The 19,256-nt window shown below is 47.2% G+C and overlaps 1 protein-coding gene across 1 annotated transcript in view; it reads left to right on the top strand.

Annotated features, from left to right (window-relative positions):
* LOC118396080 (neuroplastin-like) overlaps positions 1 to 19,256 on the top strand; it is a 69,938-nt gene that overhangs the window by 31,223 nt on the left and 19,459 nt on the right. The window contains exons 2-5 of the mRNA XM_052467034.1: positions 1 to 132; positions 6,304 to 6,472; positions 9,593 to 9,633; positions 16,961 to 17,094. The exon at positions 1 to 132 is cut by the window's left edge and continues 216 nt beyond it. Coding sequence (XP_052322994.1) covers positions 1 to 132; positions 6,304 to 6,472; positions 9,593 to 9,633; positions 16,961 to 17,094 — 476 coding nt within the window. The remainder of the gene's footprint in view (positions 133 to 6,303; positions 6,473 to 9,592; positions 9,634 to 16,960; positions 17,095 to 19,256) is intronic.

Below are 19,256 nucleotides of genomic sequence, written 5' to 3'. Positions count from 1 at the left end.
TGACTCGTCTCGGCCTGGAGGATGCTGGGACGTACGAGTGCCGGGCCAGTAATGATCCAAGGAGGAATGATCTGCACCAAAACCCTGCCACCACCTGGATCAGAGCACAGGCCACCGTTACTGTGTTGCAGAGTGAGTGGTCAGAGTAGTAGATTACCCCTGACCCCCTTAGGACGAGGGGCAGCGGGTTTACTAGCTCTCTGTGTGTACACCAGACCCCTAGACTTACATTCCCTGTCCAAAATCCCCAGCATTGGCAGCTCATTCATAGAAGCCATCACCTACCGTACATCCTGAAAATTAAGAACCCTCTACCTCAGTACCTAGACAGCTCCACTACCTCTACCTCAGTCCCTAGACAGCTCAACTACCTCTACCTCAGTCCCTAGACAGCTCAACTACCTCTACCTCAGTCCCTAGACAGCTCAACTACCTCTACCTCAGTCCCTAGACAGCTCAACTACCTCTACCTCAGTCCCTAGACAGCTCAACTACCTCTACCTCTACCTCAGTCCCTAGACAGCTCAACTACCTCTACCTCAGTCCCTAGACAGCTCGACTACCTCTACCTCTACCTCAGTCCCTAGACAGCTCAACTACTACCTCTACCTCAGTCCCTAGACAGCTCAACTACCTCTACCTCAGTCCCTAGACAGCTCGACTACCTCTACCTCAGTCCCTAGACAGCTCGACTACCTCTACCTCAGTCCCTAGACAGCTCAACTACCTCTACCTCTACCTCAGTCCCTAGACAGCTCAACTACCTCTACCTCAGTCCCTAGACAGCTCAATTACCTCTACCTCAGTCCCTAGACAGCTCAACTACCTCTACCCCAGTCCCTAGGCAGCTCAACTACCTCTACCTCAGTCCCTAGACAGCTCAAGTATCCATGTGTATCCTGTGTACCTCAGTCCCCTTCCGAGATCTCCAGGACCACCAGTTCCCTCGTAGAAGCCATCACCTACCATACGTCATGGAAATGAATAATTAACACTTCTTTCATCTCCCTGTGTACCTCAGTCCCTAGGCAGCTGAACTAGCTCTCCCTGTGTATTCTGTGTGCCTCAGTCCCTAGGCAGCTGAACTAGCTCTCCCTGTGTATTCTGTGTGCCTCAGTCCCTAGGCAGCTCAGCTAGCTCTCCCTGTGTATTCTGTGTGCCTCAGTCCCTAGGCAGCTCAGCTAGCTCTCCCTGTGTATTCTGTGTGCCTCAGTCCCTAGGCAGCTCAGCTAGCTCTCCCTGTGTATTCTGTGTGCCTCAGTCCCTAGGCAGCTCAGCTAGCTCTCCCTGTGTATTCTGTGTACCTCAGTCCCTAGGCAGCTCAGCTAGCTCTCCCTGTGTATTCTGTGTACCTCAGTCCCTAGGCAGCTCAGCTAGCTCTCCCTGTGTATTCTGTGTGCCTCAGTCCCTAGGCAGCTGAACTAGCTCTCCCTGTGTATTCTGTGTGCCTCAGTCCCTAGGCAGCTCAGCTAGCTCTCCCTGTGTATTCTGTGTGCCTCAGTCCCTAGGCAGCTCAGCTAGCTCTCCCTGTGTATTCTGTGTGCCTCAGTCCCTAGGCAGCTCAGCTAGCTCTCCCTGTGTATTCTGTGTGCCTCAGTCCCTAGGCAGCTCAGCTAGCTCTCCCTGTGTATTCTGTGTACCTCAGTCCCTAGGCAGCTCAGCTAGCTCTCCCTGTGTATTCTGTGTGCCTCAGTCCCTAGGCAGCTCAGCTAGCTCTCCCTGTGTATTCTGTGTGCCTCAGTCCCTATGCAGCTGAACCCGCTCTCCCTGTGTATTCTGTGTGCCTCAGTCCCTAGGCAGCTGAACTAGCTCTCCCTGTGTATTCTGTGTGCCTCAGTCCCTAGGCAGCTGAACCCGCTCTCCCTGTGTATTCTGTGTGCCTCAGTCCCTAGGCAGCTGAACTAGCTCTCCCTGTGTATTCTGTGTGCCTCAGTCCCTAGGAAGCTCAGCTAGCTCTCCCTGTGTATTCTGTGTACCTCAGTCCCTAGGCAGCTGAACTAGCTCTCCCTGTGTATTCTGTGTACCTCAGTCCCTATGCAGCTGAACCCGCTCTCCCTGTGTATTCTGTGTGCCTCAGTCCCCAGGCAGCTCAGCTAGCTCTTCCTGTGTATTCTGTGTACCTCAGTCCTTAGGCAGCTCAGCTAGCTCTTCCTGTGTATTCTGTGTACCTCAGTCCCTAGGCAGCTGAACTAGCTCTCCCTGTGTATTCTGTGTGCCTCAGTCCCTAGGCAGCTGAACTAGCTCTCCCTGTGTATTCTGTGTGCCTCAGTCCCTAGGCAGCTGAACTAGCTCTCCCTGTGTATTCTGTGTGCCTCAGTCCCTAGGCAGCTGAACTAGCTCTCCCTGTGTATTCTGTGTACCTCAGTCCCTAGGCAGCTCAGCTAGCTCTCCCTGTGTATTCTGTGTGCCTCAGTCCCTAGGCAGCTCAGCTAGCTCTCCCTGTGTATTCTGTGTACCTCAGTCCCTAGGCAGCTCAGCTAGCTCTCCCTGTGTATTCTGTGTACCTCAGTCCCTATGCAGCTGAACCCGCTCTCCCTGTGTATTCTGTGTGCCTCAGTCCCTAGGCAGCTGAACTAGCTCTCCCTGTGTATTCTGTGTGCCTCAGTCCCTAGGCAGCTGAACTAGCTCTCCCTGTGTATTCTGTGTGCCTCAGTCCCTAGGCAGCTCAGCTAGCTCTCCCTGTGTATTCTGTGTGCCTCAGTCCCTAGGCAGCTCAGCTAGCTCTCCCTGTGTATTCTGTGTACCTCAGTCCCTAGGCAGCTGAACTAGCTCTCCCTGTGTATTCTGTGTACCTCAGTCCCTATGCAGCTGAACTAGCTCTTCCTGTGTATTCTGTGTACCTCAGTCCTTAGGCAGCTCAGCTAGCTCTTCCTGTGTATTCTGTGTACCTCAGTCCCTAGGCAGCTGAACTAGCTCTCCCTGTGTATTCTGTGTGCCTCAGTCCCTAGGCAGCTGAACTAGCTCTCCCTGTGTATTCTGTGTGCCTCAGTCCCTAGGCAGCTCAGCTAGCTCTTCCTGTGTATTCTGTGTGCCCAGTTACCTTCCCAAAAACCCTCAGGACCACCAGTTTCCTCACAGAAGCCATCACCTTCCAGAAGTCATAGAAATGAAGGAATAAGGCATCAGCTTCATCTAACCCGTGCCATAAGACCACAGTGTTCTGCAGAGACCCCTCCCGCCATGTACACAGAACCCTGCACCTCTTGTAGATTCAAACTAACCCAGAGATCTTTAACTTCCTCAATGTTCTACTTTGTCTAAACATTTTAATATATATATATTTTTTTTAAATCTACCCATCATCTCACATGTATTTCTTGTTGAATCCCCTTTTCTTTTGTTGTCTTTCAGATTTCTTTGAATTGAGTTAACATTTTAATTCGTCGCCAGCTTTCAGTATGAGCTGTGAAGTGAACTACTCTCTACATGGGTTTGGACAGATATATATATATATATGTAGAGAGAGAGAGACATGTCCTGTATATTTACTTCCTGTTAGAAACCTATCAAACCCCGGCTTTAAATCACTACCCAGACCCCTGACCTCTAACCTCGAACCCCTACTTGAGAATGTTAACTCTACAAGCTTCTAAGCTGAATTACTGAATGCCTATTGAAATCATTGGAGGTATAGGCCTGCACCATTTTATAGACACCCAGAGAGTGTATGTGTTTATGTACTGATCTGGTATGGGAAAGTACGAATAAAGATTTAGGATCTGAATTTGATCACCCTGTTGCAGGAGAACTTTCCGGAACTGCAGGACATTTAAAACTTGTAGTGTTTTTGAGGTTTAAAAAGGCTTCTTGAAGTTTGTCATTTCCATTGTGACATTTTTTTTAAACTTTATTTTCCCTTTAAGAAAAAATGTATTAACCCACTACAAAAATGTCCAATAATTATTATCCACATAATAATTCACATTTCCTGTTGCTGCAGGATTATTTTCCTGCTGTGGCAAACTGGCTCAAATTAAGATCCTACATCTGTCTATAGGCCAACTCATTATGCTTGTCCAGCGTGAACTACAGGGTCATTTAGTAGTATGAGGTAAGTATGTATGTGCTACAGTACATGCATAATGTACTGATAATTGTTTGAAAACTAACATTTGTATTCAATCGTAAGAATATTGATACAGAAAAGCTCAGCAGATGTATCATCCCATGCTTATCTATGTTCTTTCTAATCAGCGTTCTATGACAATAAATGACGTTTTTGTTCATATCGTCCCGATGCACCACCTCAAACCCACACAGGTTAGAATACTGAGAGAGAACACCACCCAGCTGTCACAATACAGGTTAGAATACTGAGAGAGAACACCACCCAGCTGTCACAATACAGGTTAGAATACTGAGAGAGAACACCACCCAGCTGTCACAATACAGGTTAGAATACTAAGAGAGAACACCACCCAGCTGTCACAATACAGGTTAGAATACTGAGAGAGAACACCACCCAGCTGTCACAATACAGGTTAGAATACTGAGAGAGAACACCACCCAGCTGTCACAATACAGGTTAGAATACTAAGAGAGAACACCACCCAGCTGTCACAATACAGGTTAGAATACTAAGAGAGAACACCACCCAGCTGTCACAATACAGGTTAGAATACTAAGAGAGAACACCACCCAGCTGTCACAATACAGGTTAGAATACTGAGAGAGAACACCACCCAGCTGTCACAATACAGGTTAGAATACTAAGAGAGAACACCACCCAGCTGTCACAATACAGGTTAGAATACTGAGAGAGAACACCACCCAGCTGTCACAATACAGGTTAGAATACTAAGAGAGAACACCACCCAGCTGTCACAATACAGGTTAGAATACTGAGAGAGAACACCACCCAGCTGTCACAATACAGGTTAGAATACTGAGAGAGAACACCACCCAGCTGTCACAATACAGGTTAGAATACTGAGAGAGAACACCACCCAGCTGTCACAATACAGGTTAGAATACTGAGAGAGAACACCACCCAGCTGTCACAATACAGGTTAGAATACTGAGAGAGAACACCACCCAGCTGTCACAATACAGGTTAGAATACTAAGAGAGAACACCACCCAGCTGTCACAATACAGGTTAGAATACTGAGAGAGAACACCACCCAGCTGTCACAATACAGGTTAGAATACTGAGAGAGAACACCACCCAGCTGTCACAATACAGGTTAGAATACTGAGAGAGAACACCACCCAGCTGTCACAATACAGGTTAGAATACTGAGAGAGAACACCACCCAGCTGTCACAATACAGGTTAGAATACTAAGAGAGAACACCACCCAGCTGTCACAATACAGGTTAGAATACTAAGAGAGAACACCACCCAGCTGTCACAACACAGGTTAGAATACTAAGAGAGAACACCACCCAGCTGTCACAATACAGGTTAGAATACTGAGAGAGAACACCACCCAGCTGTCACAATACAGGTTAGAATACTAAGAGAGAACACCACCCAGCTGTCACAACACAGGTTAGAATACTAAGAGAGAACACCACCCAGCTGTCACAACACAGGTTAGAATACTGAGAGAGAACATCACCCAGCTGTCACAACACAGGTTAGAATACTGAGAGAGAACACCACCCAGCTGTCACAATACAGGTTAGAATACTAAGAGAGAACACCACCCAGCTGTCACAATACAGGTTAGAATACTGAGAGAGAACACCACCCAGCTGTCACAATACAGGTTAGAATACTAAGAGAGAACACCACCCAGCTGTCACAACACAGGTTAGAATACTAAGAGAGAACACCACCCAGCTGTCACAATACAGGTTAGAATACTGAGAGAGAACACCACCCAGCTGTCACAACACAAGCCCGTGTTGATGTCTCTATCAGGGTTGGGGTCAATTCCATTTCAATTCAGTCAATTCAGGAAGTACACTGAAATCACAATTAAATTGTCCTCAAGTCATTTTAAATTAACTACATTTAAAAGGAGAAAAAGGAAAACAAAGAGGAAACCATTTGAAGTGGAATTGACCCCAACTGATTTGAAATGGAATTGACCCCAACTGATTTGAAATGGAACTGACCCCAACTGATTTGAAATGGAACTGACCCCAACTGATTTGAAATGGAACTGACCCCAACTGATTTGAAATGGAACTGACCCCAACTGATTTGAAATGGAACTGACCTTAACCCTGGTGTCTTATTGGTCTTTCAGAACCTTCCATCCACTGAAATTCTAATTCCAATTCTCCTCATTTTTCAAGGAATTGACTGTATTGAAATGGAATTGACTATTGGAAGTGTCTTGTTGGTGTTTCAGAGCCGTCGATCAACTCGTCGGACCATATCACGCTGCCAGTTGATCACTACAGCCTGCCCCTCACCCTGCAGTGCAACCTAACTTCAGCCCACAGCGCCCACAGCGAGAGTTTCTGGATGAAGAATGGGGAGGAGATCAAAGAGACCCGCGGAGAGAGGGCCAACACCGAGTACTAGTATGTCCCCATCTAACACCCAGAACCCTGGCCCTAAACTTAACCAATCCCATCAACCCGAACCTCGTCTACACTGTCTTCCTTTCTCCTGAAGTATACACGTGTACAATCTGTCCTACACATATACAATCTGCCCCCTACACATATACAATCTGCCCCCTACACATATACAATCTGCCCCCTACACATATACAATCTGCCCCCTACACATATACAATCTGCCCCCTACACATATACAATCTGCCCCCTACACATATACAATCTGACCCCTACACATATACAATCTGACCCCTACACATATACAATCTGCCCCCTACACATATACAATCTGCCCCCTACACATATACAATCTGCCCCCTACACATATACAATCTGCCCCCTACACATATACAATCTGACCCCTACACATATACAATCTGACCCCTACACATATACAATCTGACCCCTACACATATACAATCTGCCCCCTACACATATACAATCTGCCCCTACACATATACAATCTGTCCCCTACACATATACAATCTGTCCCCTACACATATACAATCTGACCCCTACACATATACAATCTGACCCCTACACATATACAATCTGCCCTACACATATACAATCTGCCCCCTACACATATACAATCTGACCCCTACACATATACAATCTGTCCCCTACACATATACAATCTGACCCCTACACATATACAATCCCCTACACATATACAATCTGACCCCTACACATATACAATCTGCCCTACACATATACAATCTGCCCTACACATATACAATCTGTCCTACACATATACAATCTGCCCCCTACACATATACAATCTGCCCCCTACACATATACAATCTGCCCCCTACACATATACAATCTGCCCCCTACACATATACAATCTGCCCCCTACACATATACAATCTGCCCCTACACATATACAATCTGCCCCCTACACATATACAATCTGCCCCCTACACATATACAATCTGACCCCTACACATATACAATCTGACCCCTACACATATACAATCTGCCCCCTACACATATACAATCTGCCCCTACACATATACAATCTGCCCCCTACACATATACAATCTGCCCCCTACACATATACAATCTGCCCCCTACACATATACAATCTGCCCCCTACACATATACAATCTGCCCCCTACACATATACAATCTGCCCCCTACACATATACAATCTGCCCCTACACATATACAATCTGCCCCCTACACATATACAATCTGCCCCCTACACATATACAATCTGCCCCCTACACATATACAATCTGCCCTACACATATACAATCTGCCCCCTACACATATACAATCTGCCCCCTACACATATACAATCTGTCCCCTACACATATACAATCTGCCCCCTACACATATACAATCTGCCCCCTACACATATACAATCTGCCCCCTACACATATACAATCTGCCCCTACACATATACAATCTGCCCCCTACACATATACAATCTGCCCCCTACACATATACAATCTGCCCCCTACACATATACAATCTGCCCCCTACACATATACAATCTGCCCCCTACACATATACAATCTGCCCCTACACATATACAATCTGCCCCCTACACATATACAATCTGCCCCCTACACATATACAATCTGCCCTACACATATACAATCTGCCCCCTACACATATACAATCTGCCCCCTACACATATACAATCTGCCCCCTACACATATACAATCTGCCCCCTACACATATACAATCTGCCCCCCTACACATATACAGTCTCCAGATCTCCAGTTCTGCTAATTGTTTACATGTATTGAAAGCAGTAACTCCACTCTACATTGTACATTTCATGACACATGGACCAAGAATATTTATTCAGAATAACATCTGAAGTTTCATAATTGTATGTTCCTTCATGTGAAAACATGGATGATCTGTTTTGGAGATAAGAGGTTTTCATCAGACAGCCACGATAATTATTTTTTTTTTAAACGAGCGATTATTTAACGCAGGCAATGCCTCTGACATCAAAGTGCCTTTCATAGTTAGAACTAAATACTGTAGATCTGAACACAGTAGAACTAAATACTGTAGAACAGAACACTGTAGAACTAAATACTGTAGATCTGAACACAGTAGAACTAAATACTGTAGATCTGAACACAGTAGAACTAAATACTGTAGATCTGAACACAGTAGAACTAAATACTGTAGAACTAAATACTGTAGAACTTAATATAGAACAGAACACTGTAGAACTAAATAATATAGAACAGAACACTGTAGAACTAAATACTGTAGAACTAAATACTGTAGAACTGAACACAGTAGAACTAAATACTGTAGAACTGAACACAGTAGAACTAAATACTGTAGATCTGAACACAGTAGAACTAAATACTGTAGAACAGAACACAGTAGAACTAAATACTGTAGAACTAAATACTGTAGAACTAAATACTGTAGAACTGAACACTGTAGAACTGAACACTGTAGAACAGAACACCGTAGAACAGAACACAGCAGAACAGAACACAGTAGAACTAAATACTGTAGAACAGAACACAGCAGAACAGAACACAGTAGAACAGAACACAGCAGAACAGAACACTGTAGAACTAAATACTGTAGAACTTACCCACCAGTGTTGAACAAAACAAGACTGATGAATCATTCACATGAATCACTCAAGGATGCTATGATGACCTAATAGACTGACCAGCCACATCTTTAAACAGCACTGTCATATCATCCTAGAAAGAACACCAGCAGAACAGAACACAGCAGAACAGAACACAGTAGCCAACTCCACCACTGAGATGAAAAGTCATATCAAAGCAGTATCATATCCAGAACACCATAGAACAGAGGCCCATATGACACAGTAGAGACCCCTTTTGATGTGACACAGTAGAGGCCCTTTTGATGTGACACAATAGAGGCAGAAGGCCCTTTTCGATGTGACACAGTAGAGGCCCTTCAATGTGACACTGTTCAAACTAGTAACACTTGATTGACAAGTAGAGGATTGATTGTCTTGTGAGGTTTCGATGTGACACAGTAGAAGCCCAGTGACACAGTAGAGGATGCAGGGGAGTACACAGTAGTGGCCCTTCGATGCGACAAGTAGAGGCCTGCCATGCGCCCAGTAGAGGCCCCGATCGAGATTAAAGAGGCCAGATGCGACACAGAGGCCCACCCACACAGTAGAGGCCCTTGAACAGTAGATGACGATGCGACACAGTGAGGCCCTTCGATCCAGTAGACTGATGAATCATGTGACACAGTGAATCAGTAGAGGCCCTTCGATGTGACACATCTTTAGAGGCCCATGATGTGACACAGTAGAGGCCCTGTCGATGTGACACAGTAGAAATGACACAGTAGAGGCCCTTTTGATTCGATGTGACACAGTAGAGGCCCTTCAATGTGACACAGTAGAGGCCCACTGAGATGAAAAGGCCCTTCGATGGACACAGTAGAGGCCCAGATGCGACACAGTAGAGGCCCTTCGATGCGACACAGTAGAGGCCCTTCGATGCGACACAGTAGAGGCCCTTCGATGTGACACAGTAGAGGCCCTTCGATGTGACACAGTAGAGGCCCTTTCGATGTGACACAGTAGAGGCCCTTCGATACGACACAGTAGAGGTAGAGGCCCTTTTGATACGACACAGATACAGTAGAGGCCCTGACACAGTAGAGGCCCTTTGATACGACACAGTAGAGGATGCGACACAGTAGAGGCCCTTCGATGTGACACAGTAGAGGCCCTTTTGATACGACACAGTAGAGGCCCTTTGATGTGACACAGTAGAGGCCCTTCGATTTGACACAGTAGAGGCCCTTCGATGTGACACAGTAGAGGCCCTTTTGATGTGACACAGTACAGGCCCTTTTGATGTGGCACAGTAGAGGCCTTTCGATGTGACACAGTAGAGGCCCTTCGATATGACACAGTAGAGGCCCTTCGATATGACACAGTAGAGGCCCTTTGATGCGACACAGTAGAGGCCCTTCGATACGACACAGTAGAGGCCCTTCGATGCGACACAGTAGAGGCCCTTCGATGTGACACAGTAGAGGCCCTTCGATGCGACACAGTAGAGGCCCTTCGATGCGACACAGTAGAGGCCCTTCGATGCGACACAGTAGAGGCCCTTTTGATACGACACAGTAGAGGCCCTTCGATGCGACACAGTAGAGGCCCTTCGATGCGACACAGTAGAGGCCCTTTGATGCGACACAGTAGAGGCCCTTGATGCGACACAGTAGAGGCCCTTCGATGCGACACAGTTGATGCGACACAGTAGAGGCCCTTTGATGCGACACAGTAGAGGCCCTTGATGCGACACAGTAGAGGCCCTTCGATGCGACACAGTAGAGGCCCTTCGATGTGATGCTTTTGACGACACAGTAGAGGCCCTTTGATGCGACACAGTAGAGGCCCTTTGATGTGACACAGTAGAGGCCCTTTGATACGACACAGTAGAGGACCTTTTGATGCGACACAGTAGAGGCCCTTCGATGTGACACAGTAGAGGCCCTTTGATACGACACAGTAGAGGCCCTTCGATGTGACACAGTAGAGGCCCTTCGATGTGACACAGTAGAGGCCCTTCGATGTGACACAGTAGAGGCCCTTCGATGTGACACAGTAGAGGCCCTTCGATGTGACACAGTAGAGGCCCTTCGATGTGACACAGTAGAGGCCCTTCGATGCGACACAGTAGAGGCCCTTCGATGTGACACAGTAGAGGCCCTTTGATGCGACACAGTAGAGGCCCTTTTGATACGACACAGTAGAGGCCCTTCGATGTGACACAGTAGAGGCCCTTCGATGTGACACAGTAGAGGCCCTTCGATGTGACACAGTAGAGGCCCTTCGATGTGACACAGTAGAGGCCCTTTTGATGTGACACAGTAGAGGCCCTTCGATGTGACACAGTAGAGGCCCTTCGATGTGACACAGTAGAGGCCCTTTGATACGACACAGTAGAGGCCCTTCGATGTGACACAGTAGAGGCCCTTCGATGTGACACAGTAGAGGCCCTTCGATGTGACACAGTAGAGGCCCTTTGATGTGACACAGTAGAGGCCCTTCGATGTGACACAGTAGAGGCCCTTCGATGCGACACAGTAGAGGCCCTTTTGATACGACACAGTAGAGGCCCTTCGATACGACACAGTAGAGGCCCTTCGATGTGACACAGTAGAGGCCCTTCGATACGATTCAGTAGAGGCCCTTCGATGTGACACAGTAGAGGCCCTTCGATGTGACACAGTAGAGGCCCTTCGATGTGACACAGTAGAGGCCCTTTTGATGTGACACAGTAGAGGCCCTTCGATGTGACACAGTAGAGGCCCTTTTGATATGACACAGTAGAGGCCCTTCGATGCGACACAGTAGAGGCCCTTCGATGCGACACAGTAGAGGCCCTTCGATGCGACACAGTAGAGGCCCTTCGATATGACACAGTAGAGGCCCTTCGATGTGACACAGTAGAGGCCCTTCGATGTGACACAGTAGAGGCCCTTTGATACGACACATGCGACACAGTAGAGGCCCTTCGATGCGACACAGTAGAGGCCCTTCGATGCGACACAGTAGAGGCCCTTCGATACGACACAGTAGAGGCCCTTCGATGTGACACAGTAGAGGCCCTTCGATACGACACAGTAGAGGCCCTTCGATGCGACACAGTAGAGGCCCTTCGATGCGACACAGTAGAGGCCCTTCGATGCGACACAGTAGAGGCCCTTCGATGCGACACAGTAGAGGCCCTTCGATGCGACACAGTAGAGGCCCTTCGATGCGACACAGTAGAGGCCCTTCGATGCGACACAGTAGAGGCCCTTCGATGCGACACAGTAGAGGCCCTTCGATACGACACAGTAGAGGCCCTTCGATACGACACAGTAGAGGCCCTTTTGATTTGACCTCCTTCTGCCAAAGACTCCATCATGTTTAAAGGTAGACGACAGCAGGCCACGACTCCCAATCAGCGTTGAATATCTACTTGTTGTTTTGAGTTGACACATTAACCGATCTACCACATAAGCCTTTGACCTCTTTGGTCTGTCATGTGAAGGCCCTGTAGTGATCTGAATTGTCCCTGCGTTCCAAATGGCAGCCTATCTACAGTTTCTATCTAACCAGTAGAGGGACAGCTCAGAGGTAGCAGATGGTGGCTGGTCTGTCTGATTGGAGGATTACTGTAAAGCTCTATCCATCCACTCTGCATCAGGATCAGAGAATCAGCCCTAGCTTGTTCACTGGCAGTAACCAAAAGGTAATTGGTTTGAATCCCCGAGCCAACTATGTGATAAATCTGTCGATGTGCCCTTGAGCAAGCCACTTAACCATAATTGCTCCCCGTAAGTCTCTTTGGATAAGAGTGTCTGCTCAATGACAAAAATGTAAAACGATGTAACTGGTAAATGGATGCCACAATACAGTGGGGAGAACAAGTATTTGATACACTGCTGATTTTGCAGGTTTTCCTACTTACAAAGCATGTAGAGGTCTGTAATTTTTATCATAGGTTACACTTCAACTGTGAGAGACGGAATCTAAAACAAAAATCCAGAAAATCACATTGTATGATTTTTTAAATAATTAATTTGCATTTTATTGCATGACATAAGTATTTGATACATCAGAAAAGCAGAACTTAATATTTGGGACAGAAACCTTTGTTTGCAATTACAGAGATCATACATTTCCTGTAGTTCTTGACCAGGTTTGCACACACTGCAGCAGGGATTTTGGCCCACTCCTCCATACTGACCTTCTCCAGATCTTTCAGGTTTCGGGGCTGTCGCTGGGCAATACGGACTGTCAGCTCCCTCCAAAGATTTTCTATTGGGTTCAGGTCTGGAGACTGGCTGGGCCACTCCAGGACCTTGAGATGCTTCTATGATATTTTTTTATACAGTCCTCTACATGCTTTGTAAGTAGGAAAACCTGCAAAATTGGCAGTGTTGTCAAATACTTGTTCTCCCCACTGTATATATTTATTCACACAGAGATATCAGAGCAGAGAAGTAATTCCTTTACAAATGTTACTAGTATCAAGGTGGTTCTCTCACTGAAACTGAACAGTAGACCGCATACAATAACTTTAGCCTGTATACAATAACTGTATTCTTTAAATAATAACTGTAGTCTGTATACAATAACTGTATTCTGTATACAATAACTGTATTCTGTATACAATAACTTTAGCCTGTATACAATAACTGTATTCTTTATATAATAACTGTAGTCTGTATACAATAACTGTATTCTGTATACAATAACTGTATTCTGTATACAATAACTGTAGTCTGTATACAATAACTGTATTCTGTGTACAATAACTGTATTCTGTATACAATAACTGTAGTCTGTATACAATAACTGTAGTCTGTATACAACACAAAGTGATAGCAGAGAGTGTACGTCTGCAAGATCGAGCAAAGGCTGATCATTACACTAAGGCAGTGGTATTCACAGTCGGGTTGCAACCCCTAGTGGGGTCGCGTGGGAACCCCTAGTGGGGTCACGTGGGAACCCCTAGTGGGGTCACGGGGGAACCCCTAGTGGGGTCACGTGGGAACCCCTAGTGGGGTCACGGGGGAACCCCTAGTGGGGTCACGTGGGAACCCCTAGTGGGGTCACGTGGGAACCCCTAGTGGGGTCACGGGGGAACCCCTAGTGGGGTCACGGGGGAACCCCTAGTGGGGTCACGGGGAATTGCAGTGGGGTCAGCAAATTATATATATATATACAGTGGGGCAAAAAGTATTTAGTCAGCCACCAATTGTGCAAGTTCTCCCACTTAAAAAGATGAGAGAGGCCTGTAATTTTCATCATAGGTACACTTCAACTATGACAGACAAAATGAGGAAAGAAAATTCAGAAAATCACATTGTATATAACAAAGCAAAAACATTTGGCAACAGAAATTTAAGTTTACAGATTATTGTATGGGACAATTATACCAACATTTTTGTGAAAGATAATTTTATTGAGTTTCATTGTTTCTCTTAATTTGTATTTGTTGATGTAAAAATCAGCCTGTATGTACCGTTGACACCAGGCAGAATGGGTCCATGGATTCTTGCTGCTTACGCCAAATCCTGACTCTGCCATCAGCATGATGCAACATGAACCGTGATTCGTCAGACCAGACAATGTTTTTCCACTCCTCAGTTGCCCTGTGTTGGTGGTCTCATGCCCACTGGAGCCGCTTGTTGTTTTTAGCTGATAGGAGTGGAACCCGGTGTGGCCGTCTGCTGCAATAACCCATCCCAACGTGTTGAGCGTTCCAAGATGCCGTTCTGCACACCACTGCTGTACTACGCTGTTATTGGTCTGTTTGTAGGCGGGCCTGTTAGCGTGCGCCATTCTTGCCGTTCTCCCCCTCGACCTCTCATCAACAAGCTGTTTTCACCTACGGGATTGCCGCCGACTGGATGTTTTGTTGTTTGTCTCACCGTTCTCAGTGAACCGTTAGACACCGTCGTGTGTGAAAAGCCCAGGGGGCTCGTCCGTTTCTGAGATACTTGAACCGGTGCGCCTGGAACCGCTCAACGTCACTAAGGTCACTCGTTTTGTCTATTCTGACGTTCAATCAAACAGTAACTGAATGCCTGGATGCCTGTCTGCCTGCTTTATATATCTAGCCATGGCCACGCGACTCACTGTCTGTAGGAGCGAATCGATTTTCGTGAACAGGGTGGTGTACCTAATAATCTGTCCTGTGGATGTATATATCTCATAGGGCACTCCATAGTTTCAGTTTACTTCCTGTATTGACAGAATTCTAAATGGAATTGACCCCAACCCGGATGTTAACAAACCATGAGACTTTATTATGAGATAACGTTGTATTATTAGTTAAACTGTCGTTGCCTTTATTGGGAGCCTCCCCAGTGGCACCCTATTCCCTATATAGTGCACTATGCCGCCCATGTGGCTCCCTATTCCCTATATAGTGCACTATGCCGCCCATGTGGCTCCCTATTCCCTATATAGTGCACTATGCCGCCCATGTGGCTCCCTATTCCCTATATAGTGCACTATGCCTCTCCAGTAGCATCCTATTCCCTATATAGTGCACTATGCCTCCCATGTGGAACCCTATTCCCTATATAGTGCACTATGCCTCCCATGTGGCACCCTATTCCCTATATAGTGCACTATGCCGCCCATGTGGCTCCCTATTCCCTATATAGTGCACTTTGCCGCCCATGTGGCACCCTATTCCCTATATAGTGCACTATGCCGCCCATGTGGCACCCTATTCCCTATATAGTGCACTATGCCTCCCATGTGGCTCCCTATTCCCTATATAGTGCACTATGCCTCCCATGTGGCTCCCTATTCCCTATATAGTGCACTATGCCTCCCATGTGGCACCCTATTCCCTATATAGTGCACTATGCCGCCCATGTGGCTCCCTATTCCCTATATAGTGCACTATGCCGCCCATGTGGCTCCCTATTCCCTATATAGTGCACTATGCCTCCCATGTGGCTCCCTATTCCCTATATAGTGCACTATGCCTCTCCAGTAGCACCCTATTCCCTATATAGTGCACTATGCCGCCCATGTGGCTCCCTATTCCCTATATAGTGCACTATGCCTCCCATGTGGCTCCCTATTCCCTATATAGTGCACTATGCCTCCCATGTGGCTCCCTATTCCCTATATAGTGCACTATGCCTCCCATGTGGCTCCCTATTCCCTATATAGTGCACTATGCCGCCCATGTGGCTCCCTATTCCCTATATAGTGCACTATGCCGCCCATGTGGCTCCCTATTCCCTATATAGTGCACTATTTCTCTCCAGTAGCATCCTATTCCCTATATAGTGCACTATGCCTCTCCAGTAGCATCCTATTCCCTATATAGTGCACTACTTTTAACCAGGGCCCATAAAGTAGTGCACTGTATAAGGAATGGGGTGCTATTTGGAATACAAGCACTAAAGCATTATTATAAACTGGGTGATTTGAGCCCTGAATGCTGATTGGCTGACAGCCGTGGTATATCAGACTGTATACCATGGGTATGACAAAACATGTATTTTTGCTGCTCTAATTACATTGGTAACCAGTTTATAAAAGCAATAAGGCACCTCAGGGGTTTGTGATATATGACCAATATACCACACCCCCCCCGGGCCTTTATTGCTTAATTATGTGATAACATTGTATTAATAGTAAAACTGGTATTGCCTTCATTCTGTGCATTCCAAATGGTACCCGATTCCCTACATAGATGCACTATTGTAAAGTGGCTGTTCCACTGGATGTCATAAGGTAATGCACCAATTTGTAAGTCGCTCTGGATAAGAGCGTCTGCTAAATGACTTAAATGTAAATGTAAATATTGCACTACTTTTGACCAGAGAGCCATGTGGGCCCTTTTCAAAATAAATACACCATTTGGAACACTAGCCCTTGTTTTTGATTTACTTTGTTCTGATTTGGTTGTGTCCTCATTCCAGCTGGTCCTGACATCACAGGCCACAAGCGTAGTGACAATAAGAACGAGGGCCAGAAAGCCCTCCTCTACTGTAAGGCCACTGGCTACCCCTACCCTATCTGGACCTGGCACAAACTGGACAATGGGTTCTACGCGGTACGTCTTGTTGTTGTGGTGGTTGTTGTTGTGGTTTTTGTTGTGGTGGTTTTTGAGTCTGTGGTGATGTTTGTTGTAGTTTTCGTTGTGGTGGTTGTTGTGGTGGTAATTGTGGTAGTTGTTGTTGTTGTTGAGGTTGTTGTGGTTGTACTTGTGGTGGTTGTACTTGTGTTTGTTATGGTGATTGTTGTGGTGGTTGTGGTTGTGGTTGTGGTGGTGGTTGTGGTTGTTGTTGTGGTTGTGGTTGTTGTGGTGGTTGTAGTTGTGGGGGTGGTTGTTGTGGTGGTTGTTATGGTGGTTGTTGTGGTAATTGTTGTGGTTGTGGTTGTTGTGGTGGTGGTGGTTGTGGCTGTCGTGGTGGTGGGTGTGGTGGTGGGTGTGGTGGTGGTTGTTGTTGTTGTGGTGGTGGTTGTGGTTATTGTTGTGTTTGTGGTGGTGGTGGTTGTGGTTGGTGTGGTGGTGGTTGTTGTTGTGATGGTGGTTGTTGTGGTTGTGGCTGTCGTGGTGGTGGGTGTGGTGGTGGTTGTTGTGGTGGTGGTGGTTGTTGTGGTTGTTTTAGTGGTTGTTGTGGTGGTGGTGGTTGTTGTTGTGATGGTGGTTGTTGTGGTTGTGGCTGTCGTGGTGGTGGGTGTGGTGGTGGTTGTTGTGGTGGTGGTGGTTGTTGTGGTTGTTTTAGTGGTTGTTGTGGTGGTAGTGGTTGTTGTGGTGGTGGTGGTTGTTGTGGTGGTTGTGGTGGTGGTGGTGGTTGTTGTGGTGGTTGTGGTGGTGGCGGTTGTTGTGGTGGTGGTGGTTGTGGTTGTTGTGGTGGTGGTGGTTGTTGTGGTGGTGGTGGTGGTTGTGGTGGTGGTTGTGGTGGTGGTGGTGGTTGTAGTGGTGGTTGTTGTGGTGTTGTGGTGGTGGTGGTGGTTGTTGTGGTGGTGGTGGTTGTTGTTGTGGTGGTGGTTGTTGTGGTGGTGGTGGTTGTTGTGGTGGTTGTGGTGGTGGTGGTGGTGGTTGTTGTGGTGGTTGTTGCGGTGGTTGTGGTTGTTGTGGTGGTGGTGGTTGTTGTGGTGGTTGTTGTGGTGGTTGTTGTGGTGGTGGTGGTTGTTGTGGTGGTTGTGGTGGTGGTGGTTGTTGTGGTGGTAGTGGTTGTTGTGGTGGTTGTTGTGGTGGTTGTGGTGGTGGTGGTGGTTGTTGTGGTGGTTGTTGTGGTGGTTGTGGTGGTTGTGGTGGTTGTTGCGGTGGTTGTGGTTGTTGTGGTGGTGGTGGTTGTTGTGGTGGTTGTGGTGGTTGTGGTGGTTGTTGCGGTGGTTGTGGTTGTTGTGGTGGTGGTGGTTGTTGTGGTGGTTGTTGTGGTGGTTGTTGTGGTGGTGGTGGTGGTTGTTGTGGTGGTTGTTGTGGTGGTTGTGGTGGTTGTGGTGGTGGTGGTTGTTGTGGTGGTGGTGGTGGTTGTTGTGGTGGTTGTGGTTGTTGTGGTGGTGGTGGTTGTTGTGGTGGTGGTGGTGGTTGTTGTGGTGGTTGTGGTGGTGGCGGTTGTTGCGGTGGTTGTTGTGGTGGTGGTGGTTGTTGTGGTGGTTGTGGTTGTTGTGGTGGTGGTGGTTGTTGCGGTGGTGGTGGTTGTTGTGGTGGTTGTGGTTGTTGTGGTGGTGGTGGTTGTTGTGGTGGTTGTGGTTGTTGCGGTGGTGGTGGTTGTGGTTGTGGTGGTGGTTGTGGTTGTTGTGGTGGTGGTGGTTGTTGTGGTGGTGGTGGTTGTTGTGGTGGTTGTGGTTGTTGTGGTGGTGGTGGTTGTTGCGGTGGTGGTGGTTGTTGTGGTGGTTGTGGTTGTTGTGGTGGTTGTGGTTGTGGTGGTGGTGGTGGTTGTTGCGGTGGTTGTGGTTGTTGCGGTGGTGGTGGTTGTTGTGGTGGTTGTGGTTGTTGTGGTGGTGGTGGTTGTTGTGGTGGTTGTTGTGGTGGTTGTTGTGGTGGTGGTGGTTGTTGTGGTGGCGATTGTTGCTGTGGTTGTTGTGGTGGTGGTGGTTGTTGTGGTGGCGGTTGTTGCGGTGGTTGTGGTTGTTGTGGTGGTTGTTGTGGTGGTTGTTGTGGTGGTTGTGGTGGTGGTTGTTGTGGTGGTTGTGGTGGTTGTTGTGGTGGTGGTGGTTGTTGTGGTGGTGGTGGTTGTTGTGGTGGTTGTGGTGGTGGCGGTT

The sequence above is a fragment of the Oncorhynchus keta genome, chromosome 17 (genome assembly GCF_023373465.1).
Source record: "Oncorhynchus keta strain PuntledgeMale-10-30-2019 chromosome 17, Oket_V2, whole genome shotgun sequence".
Classification (NCBI taxonomy): Eukaryota; Metazoa; Chordata; class Actinopteri; order Salmoniformes; family Salmonidae; genus Oncorhynchus; species Oncorhynchus keta.
This window is presented reverse-complemented; position numbering and strand designations above follow the sequence as displayed.